The 19,426-nt window shown below is 43.4% G+C and overlaps 1 protein-coding gene across 6 annotated transcripts in view; it reads right to left on the bottom strand.

The window, feature by feature from the left end:
* PPP2R2C (protein phosphatase 2 regulatory subunit Bgamma) overlaps positions 1 to 19,426 on the bottom strand; it is a 214,807-nt gene that overhangs the window by 141,520 nt on the left and 53,861 nt on the right. For 2 of the 6 annotated variants that reach the window (XM_074992461.1, XM_074992462.1), the window contains one exon: positions 8,963 to 9,114. The exons of the other annotated variants lie outside the window; for them this stretch is intronic. In XM_074992461.1, coding sequence (XP_074848562.1) covers positions 8,963 to 9,011 — 49 coding nt within the window. In that variant the 5' untranslated portion in view covers positions 9,012 to 9,114. The remainder of the gene's footprint in view (positions 1 to 8,962; positions 9,115 to 19,426) is intronic. 6 annotated transcript variants of the gene reach the window in all.

The following is a 19,426-nucleotide window of genomic DNA, read 5'->3' as shown; positions in this document are numbered from 1 at the left end:
GAAGGACTGTCTCTTCCAACAGCTGGTGCTGTCACTCCTGGCAGAAACTGGGCATCTGTGGCCTAAGAAACCTCTCCTGCTCTCAGACCCTGCGGGGTGAAGTGAGAGTCGCTCCCACCAGGGGACAGGGTGCAGTGCAGGGGGACCCCTGAACCCCATCCATCACAGCAGCATCTCCCGGGGTCGGGGATGGGGAACCTGCAGCACAGGGCTGGGGGGACAAAGGCCACGGCTCGGGGCCCACACTAACGCCTGTCTCCATTCTTCTTCCCCCCCTCCTCTCCTGTGTCCTGCACCTGCACCACCAGAAGGATCGGAAGAGAACGCCGGCGAGGCGTCAGTCGTCCCGGAGAGCCCTCCGGGACCATCGCTCCAGGGCAGCCCCTCAGCCGAGGACCGACCGGCCCCATGGCGGGCTAGACGGCGGACCCCGCACCACCAACTGCCGACGGCGACGGACCCCCAGCTGCTGGCCATCCACCGTCGGCAGCTGGAGGTCGCGGAGCAGCACCTCCAGCTGCAGGAGTGGGCGCTGGCCTGGCGCCAGGAGGCATGGGGGGCCTACATGGACACATTTAACCGCCTAGTGGACTACCTGGCCCCCCATGCCGCGCCGGCCGCAACCTCGCCCGCCCTGCCTGCTCCTGCAGCCCCACCACCAGCTGCTCCGCCCGTCGCCATCCCGTCCGCCGTCGCCCCGCCACCCACCGGCGAGGGCCGGAGCGCCGAGGGACCCCTGGAGCCACCTGACACTCGCCGGCCACCGTACCTTCCGGTCCAGCCCGCTCCCACCCAGCCACGGACCAGGCTGCGAGCGCGGCGGGGCTCCCGGCCGCTCACACCCAGTGCCGGGCTATAGGGGCGAGGGGCCCGGGACGTGGCCCCCCCCCCCCCCTTGTATATAGTTGGACCCTGTTTTTTTCGGCCCCCAGTTTGCTCCGTCCCCCCCATGTAAATAGTCCTCCCCTTTATCCTCCCTGGTTTTCTTTTTATTATTGCGGACAGTTGTTTCTTTGGATTGTTTTATTTTTGTACATACTACTTTTGTTCAACGTTTGTACCTAGCTTTTGGTTTGTGGTTCACATATTTATTTACAGTCAGAAAAAAAAAAGCTTCGGAAAGAAAAAAAAAATTTACGTTCAGCCACAAGTGCGTGCTGTCATTTGTCCAGGACAAGTGTGGGGGGGGGGGGGCGGCGGTGGGGTGCTCCATGGTGTGGGCGTTGGGGCAGGAGTGTGGGGGAGGAAGGGGCGGGCAGTAGGGAGCCTGGGCAGAGTTCACCCCGCGGCCTGTTCGTCGAAGTGGGCCCGCAGGGCCTCCCCGACCTGGGTCCCCTCGGGGTCCACCTGCCGACAGGGGGCAGCAGGTGGCTGGACATGTGCCCTGGTGGCCTCCGCAGCCCAGCCCTGGAAAAAGGTCTCCCCCTGGCTCTCGACCAAATTGTGCAGGGCGCAGCAGGCACCCACAATCTGGGGGATGTTGTTGGGGCCCACATCCAGGCGGGTCAGGAGACATCTCCAGCGTCCCTTCAGGCGGCCAAACGAGCGCTCCGCCACCTGGCGCGCGTGGTTCAGGCACTCGTTGAAGCGCTCCTGGCTAGCGGAGAGATGGCCCGTGTAGGGGTGCATGAGCCACGGCCGGAGGGGGTAGGCCGCATCTGCAATGACGCAGAAGGGCATGGTGGTGTCCCCCAGAGGGCTCTCCCGCTGGGGGATGTAGGTCCCCGCCTCCAGCCGGCGGCACAGGCCCGAGTTCCGGAAAACCCGGGAGTCGTGGGTGCTGCCAGGCCAGCCCACGTAAATGTCCTGGAAATGTCCCCGGCTGTCCACCAAGGCCTGGAGGATGACAGAATGGTAGCCCTTTCGATTGAGGTATCGTCCTCCACTGTGATGCGGGGCGCGGATGGGGATGTGAGTCCCATCCAGAGCCCCGAAGCAGTTGGGGAAGCCCAGGGTGGCAAAGACTGTGATGGTGGCATCTGGGTCCCCCAGCCTCACGAGCCTCTGCAGGAGCATGGCGTTGATGGCACGCACAACCTGCAGAGAAAGCACATAGGACAGCACCAATGAGGGGTGAGCCGGGTGTGCGTGGCCCTGCCCTGCCCTGGCCTGCCCTGCCCTGGCCTGGCCCCCATGCCCTGCCCTGCCCTGCCCTCCCCCCGTGGGTTCGCTTACCTCCATGAAGACAGCCCCGACGGTGGCCTTGCCGACACCAAACTGATGTCCCATGGATCGGTAGCTGTCCGGAGCGGCCAGCTTCCAGACAGCGATGCCGACCCGTTTCTGCACTGTGAGGGCACGCCGCATGGCAGTGTCCTGGTGCCTGAGTGCGGGGGTGAGCCACTGGCGCAGCTCCAGGAATGTCTGCCGGGTCATCCTGAAGTTCCTGAGCCAGTGGTCGTCGTCCCACTCCCCAAGCACCAGCCGCTCCCACCAGTCAGTGCTGGTGGGGTAGCTCCACAGCCGCCGGCGTGTGAGGCGGGGGGTGGGGCGGGGTGCTGCAGGGGTAGGGGTTGAGCCCTGCTGCCCTGGGGGCATCTCCTCCCCTGGGGCAAGGAGGTGCTCAGCTGCCTCCCGCATGGCATGGGTCAGGGCAAGCCCTGCTCCTGCCGGGAGGGCTGGGTGGACCTCTAGCTGCTGCTGCTGCTGCGGGTCCATGATTGCGGCGCCCGGGGTCTGTGTGCCTATGGCTCCTCAGACCGCGTGCTGTGCAGGCTGAGTGTGTCTGCGAGGGGCCCTTTAAAGGAGAGGCTAGCTGTTGCCCCGGAAGCGCTAGTCCGCCCTGTGACCCTGTCTGCAGCTGTGCCTGGCATCCCTATTTCGATGTGTGCTACTTGGGCGTGTAGACGTTCCCTCGCTGCGCCTATTTCGATGTTGGGCTGCGCAACGTCGAAGTTGAACATCGACGTTGCCGGCCCTGGAGGACGTGTAGACGCTATTCATCGAAATATTCATCGAAATGGCCACAGCCATGGTGAAGAGTCACAGAGAGGTAGCTGTGTTAGTGTGTACCATCACAAAAAGAAAAAAAGCAGTCCTGTAGCACTTTAAAGACTAACAAAATTATTTATTTTAGGTGATGAGATTTGTGGGACTGTGGGGAAAAGGATGGTTCCATACAAGACTAAACAGGGTGGGTACTCTGGAAGTGGAAATTCAAGTGCCACTCAGCTCTCTAAGAAGCCCAAGAGCAATAGGTGAAAATGTCTCAGTGTGATGCTGGTAACTCTATTGCACCTGTAAGTTGGGACAAGGGATTCCGTGACCAATCCTATCAAATGCTATGGAGAGCTCCAGCAGTGGCAGTTTAGATATTCCCTTTCTGTGAACTTCTGTTTAGCTGCCTGCTTCCATGTGCAAATGTATTTTCTTTTTGCCCATGCTAATAACTATGCAGTATTCTGTACGCTTTTTGAGATTCCAGCCCTTAATACATGTAATTATCTACAGTTTATGACATTTCTGAAATTACACAAACTAAGAAAGCTGATCTGCTATACAGCCATGACTTTAAAAATGTTTTTACATTATTGGAGCAGTCCTGGAGCATTTTTGATTAACCAGATAATAGCATAATAAGGAAGCAAACAGACAACATCGTCTGGGAGTCTTCCCTTAGCATGGCAATAATATACAGTCATTTACTAGCTTAATGAAAGAAGAGAAACTGTTATGCATTGTATTGTGGTGAAAGAGTATAACCAAAGTATCACTGCTGTAGCACACATCTTTTTGGCCAAATTTTACCTTGACTATATTGAAGTCACTGGGAAGGTATAAGTGAAGACAGCATTTACTACACTTTCCAAATTATTTTTTAAAACAGTTGACTCTAGATAGGAACACCTCAACTTGTTTAAATCCAATGTATTACAGAATACACTGCAGTGATACAATACTGTACATATCCTCTCATAGCTACAATATTTCTAAATATTTCTTTTCTCAATCTCTATAGATTTTAAATCCAACAATAGCTACTGCTTTGATTACAGCTCAAGTGCAGTATGACTGATTTCTTACTATGGTATGGACTAAATTAACCTGAAAGAGACCTTCTTGGTTAAAAAAAAATGCTAACTACCATAGCAACTAACTTGTGACCTAGCTAACATACAATAGGTATTTTTTGCTTGAATTAGAGCCACAAGTGAAAATACCAAGCCGATCTGGGCCTGGTGTAAACCTCCTAATGCCAGTGGAATTACACCAAGAATTAATATAGCCTATTCTAGGTAAGAAATTATTTTATCTATAGATTTTTCCTTAGTATGTTAGGTTCTGGGATGCAGAATCAAATACTCAAATATTTATTTACTTGCAATATGTCAATAGACTGCTACATACAAACAGAGGAAATGTTTACTCCCGAGTATTGATTCTGAATTTTATCAGATTCTCTGCAAAAACAAACAGGACTGTGTATTAAAAAGCCCTAATAATCATAGAAATGTAGGGCTGGAAAGAAGTCAAGTATACCCAGACAATCCATGACAGGTATTTTTCAAACAGCTACAATCTAGCCTGCTCTTTAAAGCTTCCCATGACAGGGATTCCAGTGCTTGGAAAGCTTCTTTATAACATTTAATCTAAATTTCTCTCGCTACAGATTAAACTGATTATTTCTTATCCTTCCTTCCATAGGCATGCAGAATAACAAATTACTTTCCTCTTTGTAACAGCCCCCATCATATAGAAAGAGGTATCTAGTCCCTTCTGTCTTATTTTCACAAAAGCACATGTGTTTACACACACGAACACACAGTGTTTTTAATCCTTCCTCATAGGTCAGGTTTGCAGCCCTTTATCATTTTTGTCTCTCTTCTCTGAACTATCATCAGTCTGTCCACATCTTTCTTAAAGTGTGGTGCTCAGAACACGACCATGTAATCCAGCTGAGGCCTCACCAGAGCCAAGAAGAGTGGAACAGTTATAGCCTATGTCTTGTATTCAACACTCCTATTATTACACAACAGAATGCTATTTACCTTTTTTGGACAGGCATTACATTGCTGACTCACATTCCATTTGTGCTCCACTATCACCCACCGGATCCTTTTCAACAGTACTACCATCAAGCATGTTATTTCCCATTCCGTACTTGTGCATTTGATTTTTCCTTTGTACGTGGAGCACTTCGTAGCTTCTCGACAAAGACCCAATGCAGACTCTGCTGCTTGTTTTGTCAACAGAACTGGCTTCCACTAGTAACCCACAATGCCGCCCTGATGGCTGTGCTCAATGTTTTGATCTCCTCTACTCTGCCTGTATGCACCCAGAATCACAGGGCTGGAAGGGACCTCAGGAGGTCATCTAGTCCAGCCCCCTGCTTCAAGCAGGATCAACCCCTACTAAGTCACCCCAGCCAGGACCTTGTCCAGCTGGGACTTAAAAACCTCAAGGGATGGAGAATCCACCACCTCTCCAGGCAACGCATTCCAATGCTTCACCACCCGCCTGGTTTCACCCCTCCACTTTCAAATCTCATGTGTCTGACAGCTGAGTGATCTGCTCCATTTGGGGAACAAACAAAGAGTAAATCCTGTTCTGCCCTGCACTAGGAACACAGACCACGACTGCAAGGGGAGGAAGACAGACTGCTGTGCTGATCTGACATTCCTCATCATGGAGAGCTCACAGAGCTACTCACGATACTGCTCCAGCTGCTCAGGGGACTGTGGGAGAAGTGGGAGGGCACAGGCAATGTGGGGGTACACAGGAGAGTGCACCCCCATACTCTCCCCACACACGCACCACGAGCACCACACCACTTCGGATGAGTACGGCAGTAGTCCCAACCCTCCTGTACAGCAGCGCAGACTGAAAGCCCTACTCCTAGACCAGGGAGCTGCATGTGGCTCTTTCAGGACTTCTGTGTGGCTCCTGATGCTATAATTGCAAAGTAAAAAAAACCAAAACCCTCCTGATTATTTTCAATAAACAGTGAATGTCTAACAACCCCCAAATTTTTCATAATAAGCGTATCTAAATAGCAAGCAATATGTAACCTCAAAACATTGGATAATTCCCCAAGCATCCTCCAGAGAGCGAGAGAGAGAAGGTTCGGGAGTGAAAGTCAGGAAGACAGTGACACGAACACACAAGTAAAGCATGAGGAAATAGAATATGTAAAAGCTTGTGAATGTCCTGCACTAAACATGCATCATATTACAAATCATCGTGCGTGCGCTGCTCTTAAAATAAGAGTTATTTATTGAGGACTGTCTCATATTCAAATGCATTGAGGCTCTTTTATTATTGAGTTGTTTTTTTTAACCAGACTGGGGGGAAAAAAGGCTTTTCTTGCTATTCTGGTTGCTGACCCATGTCCTAGACAATGCCACTCCGGAGGGCGGGGGGGACTGCCCTGCACACACCAGATACAGCACAGTGATTTTGCAGGAAGAAGTAAGAGGAGGAGAAGCAGGGGTGGGAAGAGGGCAGAAAATGGGCGGAACTGCGGTGAGAGGGCAGTAGCATGGGCAGGGAAGGGATGGAGCATGGACAGTGAAGGGGCCAGGCCTGGATGGGGAAGGGCATAGATGGCGCAGAGGCACTTGGCTGGTGCACTCTCTAATAATCCCAACACTGATCACCTCTGCTGGAGGGAATTCCAAGATACACAGCAATCAGCTCCGCCTTCCCATGACACTGCACGGTGGGACACATACTTACAATACATTACTCACATGGCTGATGATGGTTCACCCCATGTGGACATCATCTGTCAACAGAGGGAGAAATGCGAACACCCTTTGGCAAGTTTTGTTTAGCCAACTTTCGCATGCCAATGTAAGTTTTGCTGAAAAAACCTGGTAGCATGGACAAGGCCTAAGTTACAAATGGGTGTAGTGAGCCATATCACAAATTTTATGAATTTAAGTACACAGTTTGTCTTCTGAAGGTGCTTTTCCGGTTTCCTTTGAAGACAAGGACAGAGATCCATATGGAGTGATAGCTTTCTGAAAGTGTTCACCCATGGGAGAAAGGGTGGTGTTGTCTTATTTTTCTGTGCAAGTTCATTTGAGAGTGTAGTGGTTACCTCATTTCATGTCTAGTGCCTAAACCAGTGCATCAAATGCCCCACCAACAACTATAAGGGCGGAATCATACCAAGCACTATGAACTCACACAGAGAAAATGCTTGGGTATTCTCAATGCCAACAGAAGTCAGTGCATTGCAGAGCTCTTTTGATTCCAGCCCCTTCCCACTAACAAAAATGCACAGAGCCCGATACCAGCACTGAAACTATAGCTAGAGCTCCATAATACTTTCAGGAATAAAAAACAGCCACAAGGAGACAGTGGACACACTTTTCTCCAGAGAGATTTAAATATTATTCACTCACCTAACAGCAGAGGATGGCTTTGGCCCACCTTTTGCATGGAAGATAGCTATATTCTTTTTATTATAGAGTGTACAAGTTTCACCCATTAAGTAAATAACATTTACTTTGTAACCATTTGTAGTTATCTTACTTGGCTTTAATAACTGAAAACTACTCAGTATTTTCTGAGGTTTTCATAATAAGCATAACCGAGGAACACACTGAGCAAGTTCCTCCCTTGTGAGCAGAAGGAAGCTAAACTCATCTGCGTTGTTTAATCAAGAGAAGCCATTCTACCACCGAGCACGTACAGAATTGCAAGTGGAGGTGGTGATTGTGTATTGCAAACTGCTCTACAGATCACTGAAAGGGATCAAAGATGCAGAATACCCTGACAGGCTTCCAGCATCATTCAGTAACAGTACGATTATGTCACTAAGTCACAGGCTTGGAATGGAATTCTTTTAAGAATACTTTGATATCCATGTTCCTGGTGGTTCTGAGGTTTAGCAGCTGATAATGTTCAAGCACTACAATGAAACAGCCAGATCAATATACAGTTCACAGATGTTACTGTGAGCAGAGGCTGGATTATAGTAAGATTTGAGAGTGAAGCAGCAGCATGCACTGTTTTTGGCATTCTGTAATACTTGTCAAAGGTTTCCAGAACACTTCACAAATAATTAGGCCTTGCTATATCCAATGAAGTATGAGAAGTGTGTTAATCCCGTTTTTCAGTTGAGCAAACTGCTGCAGCAAAGGTGGGTGACATTTTCAAGAACTGTCACATAATCAGTGGTGAGCAGGGAAACAATGACCACTAAGTACGCATAACAAAAAAGCAGGCATGTAGCACTTTAAAGACTGACAAAATGATTTATTCGGTGATGAGCTTTCATGGGACAGACCCACCTCTTTAGATTTGGACATTCTGATGAAAGTGAACTGGCACAATGACAATTTAACAGAAAGATAGAAAAAATGAAATGAAAACTGACAAACGAGAAGCGGACATGGGCGAAGGGTGGGGAAGAGGTGGAAGAAAATTACTTAGTGCAAGTGTCTATTAAGTTAAGTGACTTGCCTCAGATCACTACGAATATCAAAGATGTGGAAACTGTCCTTGTAATGTATAAGATAATTGATATCTCTACTGAGACTAGGTGCAAAATGTCAAACTTGAGCCTAAACTCAAGTCTGTAAGTACGCATGTTCCACAAGTAACAGAAGAAGCTGCTTTCTGCAGTTTTCTAAACTGCTGACAGAAAACAGCAAGCAGAAAAGAGTGGCGCTCCTGGGAAGTAACTAAGAAGGAGAAAAGTGAAAGTCTCATCTCCCTTTATTTGGTATTTACATCAGCTCCAAAAGAAGCCTCAGGCTCCAGTTAACAACTTGCAATAAAACACAAGTAGACTCTGGATAGGTCACTTCTTTCAGGAAACAACTGTTTTCAGAATAATACCTTTATTGATTGCATGGATTATTAAGTGACAACACACTTGAGAAACTGAAGAAATCCTTAACGTTTAGTCTTCTTCTGTGGCATCCGCAGACCAGTCACTGGGAGGACTCCCTGTAATCAATCAGCCAGCAAAAGGGAGGGGGGTGGACAAAAGAAGTGATGGGTCCCTTACCTCCAACCCCATCTTCAGAATCAACCTCGTAGATGCTCTCCCCTTCCATTTTCTCAGCAAGGCCAGAAAGAATGTAAGCTGTTCTAGTGGTGACCCGTTTCAGGCTCCAGAAGGAAGTTGAATCCACACACACTGCAGCCAGCAAGTAGTATCTTTCAGAGAAAAAAAAAAGTAAAAATAAAACCATTGGGTTATTTCTGCCAAACATTGTGGACTCTGCTTCTCCTATCCCCTCCCCCAGAATAATGCGATCTTCCACTTCAACCAGATCTGAGAGCGGAGATCCTCATCTTGGGCACAGAATATCCCTAGGCAGCTCTAAGAGAGTGACCAGATAAAACATTACAATTCATCCAGTGGACATTCCATCCTTAGAAAGGTGCAAAGACTGGTGTGCATAGAAAAAGGACAAACAAAACCCTTCACGTACTTAAAAATGAAGGGAAAAGGACAGGAGGAAAGTCTCAGTCCTTTCCCCAGGTTGGACCTAAGAACCTACCTCTTTTCATTACCCTCCTTCAATCTATGTTTGTGCCTCAGTCAATGTCCTTGCCACTTCTTTCTTTCTAAAGTAAAAATCTCTGATGGATGTTAAAATATACTGATGAATCATGACATGTCCATGCCTCAGGGCCTCTAACTGGAAGAAACCAAAAGCAGTAGAACAGGGAGGAGGGACTACAGGGGTAGTTTTTGAAAGAAGAAGGAGGGAACAATTCCTAACTTTCAAACACCATTCTCAGATGCTCGCAATTTATATAATGAGGGGTGAGACCAGGACCACTCTTCTTCTCTGGGTATTTGTTTTGCAAACCCACTAGACTCAGACAAGAAAATGGCAAATTAAATACAGCATTAAGAACACACTGGCAGACCTGTACCTAGATGAGTTAATTGGGACAGGACAAGAACACAAGCTCCAAGTAGGATGATGTGGATCATATACATACTGATCTAACTTACAGAACATAGGTCATGTAGAACACGCAAGTGCAGGAGGTTACAGAGCACTGCATTAGCAGTCTTCAGACTTTGTCAGTATCACATGAATGAATAACTAATGTGTATCGCTAAATCTGTGGCAACAAACCAGAGGACCTTCACTTTTGATTCCCCACATCATTAGGATTCCATCCAAATGGCTTCAGCCCCCAACCTTATACAGATAAACCTGGGAAGGGGCGGGGGACAGTAAACTTTCAGTGATGAGAGAGTTGGGCCCATATCTGTTTTGTCATTTTCAGTTTCTCTTCTTCAACTTTTTAAAAAAATTGCTGTGGTACCATAAACAAATTAATGTTCATACATATACTAGAAAACAATTCAAGTGATCTATCATTTTGCTGGTAAAATAAGTGCATACCTAAATGTTCTACACCAGATGATCGCTATTATCTTCAGTTGCTTCAGGCTTCCCACTCAACTTCTGCGTTTTTTTTTTTTTTTTTTTTGTCCACTTCGTTCTGGTTGAGCCAGCTCTTTCAATGTGGGTGTATGCCATGTTATGCTGCATACAAGGCACTTCAAAACTCAGACAATGTTCCAGGGAGTGAAAGTCGTGATGCATCTTTCTTGTAATTGTCAGGCCTCCCAACCTCATTTCAAAGCTCCAAAAAAAGTATTCCAAATCAATGCTCAAGTTCATCAAAATGATTATATTCATTATTGGCTGTAGTGTGAGAACTGAAAAAGGATCCATATGGTAATATGGACTTTCAGTGATTAACCATACATTACAAAATGTATTTGTTTGGTACAGGATTCATAATACATAAATTCTATTTAATAAAAACATAATAGTTAAACATACTTACCAAATCAACAGCTGGAATGTAAGGGCCATAACAGCATCTGGATGAGTGTTCACACCTGAAATATTTTAAATGTATACCTAGGATATTTTGCAAGAATGTTAAAAATTACGGATCTCTGATTATAGGCTACAGTGCCATCAAAAATGCATCTCATAGCTTTGAAAATTCTATTTTATTCTTTCCAGGATTTAGTAGTGTTTTAACACAACTAAATTAATTTTTTAAATGAATGTTTTTCAGAACATCTGCAGTGCAAATTCTCAATTACATTTTTCAACAAAAAAATACCTGTAATCTCTCACTGTGGAAAGATTTCCTGTTTCCATTCAGATCATCTCCAAACACTGGTTGGATAGATTATTTTTTCTGTGCAGAGTGATATTGTTGTGAGATTTGTATGATGTTGCAGACGGTATAGCAGAGTTTCTGAAAACATCTGATTCACTGTGTTCTACTCTGACATCAAAGGAAAGGGGTCTGTAGGCAAATGATCAATATATATGATAAATACGTTTAGCTGTATAACACCGGTATCTGTGTCTAAATATATAGTTTGCAAAACAAAGCAAGCAGTCCTGTAGCGCCTTAGAGACTACCAATTTTTATTAAGTAATAAGCTTTTTTTCCATAATTCTGAAGTGGGTCTTACCCACAAAAGCTCATTACCTAAACACCATCCTTCCCACAACAACTGACAATCCAACCACAGAGAATTTATGATGGATTACTAAGATCACTGCTCCATTCCCCAACTACAAAAAAGGCAACCCAACAAATAGGAAACAGTGAAAACACCACAAGTCATTTGGAACAGTTTTGGCTCTGGTTTTATTCTAATAATTTTCAGAGATACTAAGTACTGAGAATTTCATACTCTGAAGGTAACCTATATTTTTTTCATAAATTAGCTAACTTCCCTTGACAAGATGAATGCCACAAATAGGTAAAAGAGCCTTCAGCCTGTACTAGATCCCTCCACTCTAGTTTTTCACACTATCATATTTTTTTAAACCTCTGTTTTTTTATTATGGGGTTTTTTTCATTATATTTTGTTTTAAATTATTTTACCAGATCCCAAGTGTATCTCTACATCTTGGAAGGTAGACACTTTGCAGTCATCTTAATCATTATTATTATTATTACGGATTTTAAAAACTTGTTATTTTAGGTGTCTCTTACATGGGGAAGATGGGAAGGAATTCCTTTAGCCCACTGTGAGTAACTCACAAAACATCATACAACAGAAGTTCTTTTCCATTTCAGATGATAAAAAAGTAAAATGATTAGTTTTTAAAGTGCTATAGGGCTGCTTGCTTTGTCTTGTGAAGATACAGACTAACATGGCTACCTCTCTGAGACTATAAATACTTGTACGCTTTTGTTAAAACCTCCTTAATGTAGCTCATTTTACAGTGTGATACTAAAATAAATCGAGTTTATATCCTTTCATGAAAATACGTATGCACAGAGTAGTAAATTATGCAGATTCCAAAGTATCCTATGTATGACTGCTGATTATTAAAATTAGGTATTGCTATTATATTAGCCTTTGGGTACTTCTCACCTAGCAAATTGTTAAGGGTGTACTGAGAAATTAATTTATACACAGCTCAACTTTCTCAAGTTACAAAATTATCATTAGGCCTATTATGGGACATGAATGAGGTGAAGAAAAAAAGGAAAGCAATAAAACTATTTTTACTATCTGTATTATTTTACATTTGTTCCTTTTCTAACATTCTAATGGATTATCTTTATTTCACGCTTGCTGAATCTCTCTATGTTGCATGTGAACAAAGGCTGCTATTAACAGCACTTCACCCATAGTTGAACTATTTTATTTTGTTTAGAGGAAAAATACCTTATTGTTCAGTACCCTAGCTCTGGCCATTTTTTTTAAATTCAAACAAAATTTAAATTGAAACCAAACTGCTGCAGTACTACTCAAAAGCTACATCTGCTCAGATGGAATCATAGCAGCAGGGTAAAAGTGCAGAGGTGGAATATTTAGTGCAGAATTGCTTCATACTTGGCTATGTTGAGAATTAAAGTTGCATTTTTATTTGACACACATATATTTGGAATGTGAGACGCAAGCTTTCTAGCCAGGAAGAAGAAAGAGAGCAGCAGCAATATGAGTCATAAATGGAGATCGTACAGAACAGAAGGTGTGCACTGAGGGGTTACATACATGCCAAATTTGCAAGGGTCAAAATAACAACAGTACAAGTTATTCCCTTTAGCTGTATTGTCTCATTTTTAAACAGTACCCAGCTCCCTTTTCAATCCCCTGCATGCCTCTCTCATCACCACTATACAATGGGCACATTTCAACAATAGGTTCCAGGAGGCCAAGGCATGGTGTATCACCTGTGACGTGGGCACACTTGTGTCCTTTGAGGTGCTACACTGTTACCTCCCAGGGTGACTGTATTAAGAAAGTATGTCTTTGATTAAGATCTGAAAGTGAAAGCAATGTGAAGTGTCTGAATCTGCGCTGTCACTATGGGGGTAGGAGAACCAAGGTAGCTCCCCAGGGAAGGTGGGTCGTACAGCTCCAGGCTACACCCCTGATGACTTTCTGCCTCTTCTCAGCAGCCAGGCATTAGCCACTGATACTTCTGCCTAGAGAACCTGGCAGCCCCCAGATGCTCCTTGAAACACTCACTTGCTGCTCCCTGGCACTTCTGGCTCTGCTGCTGCTCCTCAGCCTAGAGAAGACATGCTGCAGTCACATGTCATGACCAGCCTTGGAATTGTACGCCCCCCTCCCAAGAGTTGTACATCATTTCTGACAGCTAGACATGTGCAGGTCACCTCTGCTTCCTTTGTGCTGCCTGAGCCCCAGAAAATATGTTCTGATGTACTGACAGAGGCCCCTTGACCTTTTCGAAACGACATTTGACCATCTCGCAGGAAATGCTGGACACAGAAGAACTCAAAGATTAATGTTTGGTAAAGTAGCAATGCTGCCTCACAGCTACGTTTCAAAATTCATACAAAACAAGAAACAGTAGAGTGGTTTCTGACATGATTTAGAAACTTGCAGGGCATAGGAAAAATACTTGGCATTTATTAGCACTTCCCATTGGCAAAGCACTTTTCAAACATTGCCTCTGGAAATGAGAAGGACTTCCGTGGATGTCAGTAGCCTTACAGCAAGCTCTAATTTGACATCCAAGCAGTAAGCGTGACATAAGAGAAGCCCAAATGTGGATATTTGCCACGGTGACCAATCAATGCACATACTTCTCCTGCAGTATCACAAACAACACAGTGAACACTGATGAACATTGATTGATGGATTTTATTTTTAAATACAAATACTCTACCAAAATGGGGTTCAACCTTCCATTCCCAGAATAGAGCCAAAACATACACTGAAACACACAACCAACTCCTTTCTATGGACACTGAAGGGCCTGCTCTTTTCTCCTACATGAACAGAGCCTGATGCTCTCTACCCATTCCATGTAGTGTTGTCTCATTAGAATGCACTGTACATTATGTGGATAAGCACGTGGGGAATGATGAAAAATCAGTTTGCCTTTCTCTTCCCATTGCTCGATTTTGTGAAGTGTTTCCTTTTCGGAGGGACAAGCCTTTGGTATGTATCGGAAGGGAAAATGGCTTCTCTTAAGGAGAGCTCATGTAACAGGTGACTGAGGGGACTGACCAAAATACCCAATCCTCTTGGGTGCATAAGAATTCTATTTTACTCACTTTCTTATACGAACCTCACTACCCACCCAGAAGGCACCTGTTTTTTAGGTTCCTTCATCAATTCACTTCGGAGTGAGGAAAAGTCATCCTTTAGCAGAACATCATTCAAATCTAGTATACATCACCAAGAGCCAATGTATTGGTCTTGCCCCTGCGTAGAGGTCACCTACATATAAGAAAGCCTACCCTGTCTACACAACTGATTATACCACTTCATTTCCCCACTTGCTCAGGGAATTTGTTCAAATGAACAGAATTAGTCTTGGGACTCTTGTCGTAACTTTTGAATTTGTCTTTCCATAGCAAGCTTCCATGTTTTGAGCATAGATGGAAATCTTTTGACCAGTTGTGCAAGTTGTCATGACCATGGTTTAAATAATTACCTCACAAACGCATGCCCTCCTGACCCCAAGTCTTGGTAACAACAATCCCTCTTAGCAGGGGTTTCAATGCTGCTGTACCATGACTTCCAAAAGCATGAATATTTATTGATTTGGACCTATTTGACTATAACAATACTACTTTTTCCCCCCAGAACAGGACTATAAGTGGGTCCCAAAGTAATAGGGGAATTCTTCTCTCTATATATAGACATTTTTCATTTATTTATTCATTCATTCTTTCACACTGACAATAAGCGCCATACTTTACAACACACTAAAACACCCATAAAGACCTTGCAAACTCATCTATCTAGCTTGAGTGTCAATTGTTAGTGCTTAAGCTCTGGCAGGATATGCCTCCCATTGGCTGTACAAGCCCAAGCAGAAACCCTTTTCTGCACTATTGAAGTTGAACTGCTCTGGCATCTGAGCTAGCTGGATTTATGTCTACACGAGGGGCAATCTATGCTCTATAATTGCAGTGTAGGCATACATTAAAATGAAGCTACAGACTCAGATACAACCTTTAAATGGCTTGCTCCAATTAAGGCAAAATTTGGCCCACAAACGGGAGGAAACTAGATTTCAAATGCGTTCTATGGATTCCCTTCTCCAAAAAATTATTTAAAAACCTTTGAAATAGTAATTCTATCTTAAAACTGTTTCTATTTTCATATAGACCACCTATTTCTAAACAATCTTGCTATATATGCCAAGCTGTTTCCTCTGCATCAGCCATAAAATCTTTCTGATTGTTTTTCTTTCCATACATATTGTTGATACGACAAAGAAAATACTTTAATCACTGCTTTTTTGGTGCCGGTACTTGCAGATACTGAGTTCCAGCAACTCAGCAGCCGCAGCCATGGGTGCTCCAGCTGTAGGTAGCCTGGCAGGTGGGGGGTAGGTACTGGCTCCTTTTTTTTAATTTTTTTTTCCAAACACAAAAAAGCACTGCACTTAGTACATTAAATGTACGAGTTCCCAATGTTCACCATTCAATCTCACTGCACTTTAATAATACAGACAGGCTATGTCTACACTAGAGTTTTATACACAGAACTGGGGTTTTGTAGACAAAACTCACAGAGCATCTACCCACCAAATGTGTTGTGCAAACAGAAACGGTTGACAAAAAACAAGTTTAGATGCCCTGGGGGCCCTTTTGCCAACAGAGCAGATCAAAAGATCGATCCACTTTTATGTGTAGCTGGGATCTGTCACCAGAAGTTTTGTCAGAACATCTCTTCCAACAGTAACTTCTGCAGACAGATGCTTCTAATGTAGACATAGCCTAAAATGTATAGCATAGCACTTACATTATTTTCTCTCTGAAATGTAGTGCTACGGAGCAAGTGGGAGTGTTTGCTCTGCAACAGATGTGGGGCAGGAGTGTCTTTTTTCTAAGCCATTCTTTTTGGGGAGGAGGAATTGAGAATGAATAGTCTACTTGAATATGGTCAGACGCCAGAATGTCTCACTGTTTCACTCCTCATGCCTGTACAGTATCAACAAAAGCAGCCGTGAGTGATTGTGTGGATGTAGTTCTCCTGCCCATTTCCCATTACTATATATTCTACAGCAGGGTATCCCAAACTTTATACAGTTGGAACCCAGTTTTTTTCAGCACCGTTTTTGCAGCCCAAAAATATAAACCCCTATTAAAAAAAATGAAAAATGAATACATTTTCACTGTTTATTATTTATTCACAATAATAATAGTACACAGTGATAATTTGTATATTTTCTAAGGACCAGTATTTTTTTTCCAAGAACTGGTGCTGCGCCACAGACCAGGCTTTGGGAAACGCTGTTCTCCACCATTAGGTCGATTTGTCTCTCCAAAATAGAATACTTTAACTGGCGTGATTCACTCTCTGTTACCTTGGACTAGTCATTTAGTCTCTATGCCTCAGTTTCTCTGTAAGTCAAAATGCCTATGACAAATGCTAAGATACAGAGGGGTGTTATAGGTATGGTTAATACTTATAAAGCGCTTTGAAGATGTTAAATATTAATTAGGACTATCCATTGTGTATTACATAGACAGACTTGTGGTGTTCATTTCCAGTATCAAAAATGGAATGCATGGTGCAGTATCAAAAATCTTTATTCAAAAGCACCATCAAGAGAAGTTCACAGGGAAAAGGGTAAGAGGATGGTTAATTTGGATGCCCCTTCTATAGCAAACTACACAGTTAGTTCATGTCACATGGAACATCTGTAGGAAGAAAAGTTCTACATCCATATTTTTTATATATATATATATGTGTGTGTGTGTGTGTGTGTGTATACACACACACACACACACACACACACACAGAATAATGCCATAGTGTAAAATTCTACTATTTTTATCAACACAAAGTCTTATCTTGAAGAATCGTTTTGAAGTGGTAGCAGAGAGATTCATTTAACAGTTTGATCATACCTTAAACCCGACTGCATTATTGTGCTCCAAGTTACAGTAAGGTAACATAGCAACAGGATATCTATTTCTAAGTGGGACGTGGATTGCATTTTAACATCTAACATTGCATTTAACACTGTTAACAACACTTAAAGGCAGAAGTTAACAATCTGGGATCATATAGCAAAAAACAAAGAAAACAGCAAAAATAGCTCACAACATAATTTGCCAAAAGCTGAATAAAATCTAATGAGCAAATAAAGCCACATACAGAACAATAAGGAAACAGATGAAAAAAACCAAATCTCATATCAGCAACAATATGGTTATATTTAGAAGCCTGCAGAGCATGAACACTTTGCTTTTTATGGCAGTCAAAGCAGACGGGCTAAATTAAACATATAAATGTACACAGAATATTTTCTCATTTTCTTTAACATTAGTACTCTGATAATGATGGAAAGCTGAATTTATGTCTAGCTGCAGCTCTTAAAATCAACCAAGTGAAATTTAGTTTATATGCTAGAACTGTGGAAATCAATTCTTAATCTATGACCTTGCTTACCACAGCTTGAAGCCTTGAAATAAATAAATGCCTTGAGCCACAAATAAGAAACATTTGGTGAATCAGAGAGACAAATAACAGAAATCTATGGGTGTGTATATATAGCATTAGAAAGGTCATGTAAAATACAGTATTGGCTTCTTTCTTGCTCTAACATAGTAATGTTTGAAAGACAGGTCTCAGTAATTGGCTGCATTAATACCCAGGTGGTGAAAAGTCACAAGTGCCTCCCCCCACCCAAATAACAACGTTTCATCTTTTGAGAAGGATTCCTTGGGACTTGCATGGCATTTTAATACACGACACAAATGCTGTGAAATACAGAAACTCTGAAGGGGGTCTGCTTTCCTGTATGCTAACAAATAGAGAATTCCCTTCCAAATTCACATCAGAGTTTTATCATGGAATTACTAGCTGCTTTGTGTGTGACTAAAGGTGGGTGGGGGTTGTCCAGGCTCATTTGTTAATATACCGTTAGTTACAACCTATTTGTATATATTCACCACTCCATCTTTTCTCCCATGTCCAATCTGTTCCTCTCAATTTATCTCCTCCTTTTATTATTTCCCTAAGCATGTTATTAAACCAAAAATATGAGAGTAAAAACTCACGTGAATAACCTTTGACTTCAGTAGTACTACTCACCTCAATAAACGCAGAACGATAGAGGACCTACAGTTGTATTTGATTATTTACTGGACCCTTTTAATTTTTAAAAAATATATCAACCATTTAATTCTAACACATCCTTTTTACAGTATAACTGACTGACCCTACACATTGACAATAAAATTCCCTGAGAGAGATTTTCTCTTCAGATGCCATTCTAGCCACAGCATATTTTTAAAATTAGCTAGTATGAAACAGTACTACCTTCTGCCCACTTTCCTTTAACTAATTATCTCCTTTGTTACACTGGGACTCAAAAGTGACACTTATTTTTATATGAACATGCTACTACGAGTTTGCACAGCAGGTATCTAAAAATGCAGATGGGGATGTTTCCCTCTGTTTTTAACCTCATGTCATATGAGGTAATCTAATATAAAATGAAGGAATCCGGAGAGCCAAATCGCTCAAGTGAGATTTTTATGCAGCTGTTTCCATTGGAATAAACTAGGCTATGGCTTAATCTTGCTCTTCTGGAATCTGATGTAAGTTTTGACCCTGTCAGGGTGCAGAATCAAGGCCTTGAGTGATAACACATGTTTATGTTTATACCTCATGACTTAGCATGTTTACAATCTGATCACACTCACACTGAAGTTCGAAGCTTTGCCATGGACTTCAACAGAAAAAAATCAAGAAGTAATTCTCACCATTATAGAGGCATAGTCCTCTCACATGGAACCCACAAGGAAAACACAAGAGGAAGACCTCAGACAACATGGAGAAGATCTCCTGAGACTGAAGGACAACAACTGGGGGGTATTCCTGGGGTCTGCTATAAGTTTTGTCTCAAGACAGAGTGAAGTGGAAGAGACTTGTAGATGACATATGCTCCACTCAGAGTACAAGGGTTTAACTAAAGAAGTAGGTCAGTACTGAGGTCTAGCAATTAGACAACAA

This window comes from Carettochelys insculpta, chromosome 4 (assembly GCF_033958435.1).
Source record: "Carettochelys insculpta isolate YL-2023 chromosome 4, ASM3395843v1, whole genome shotgun sequence".
Classification (NCBI taxonomy): Eukaryota; Metazoa; Chordata; order Testudines; family Carettochelyidae; genus Carettochelys; species Carettochelys insculpta.
This window is presented reverse-complemented; position numbering and strand designations above follow the sequence as displayed.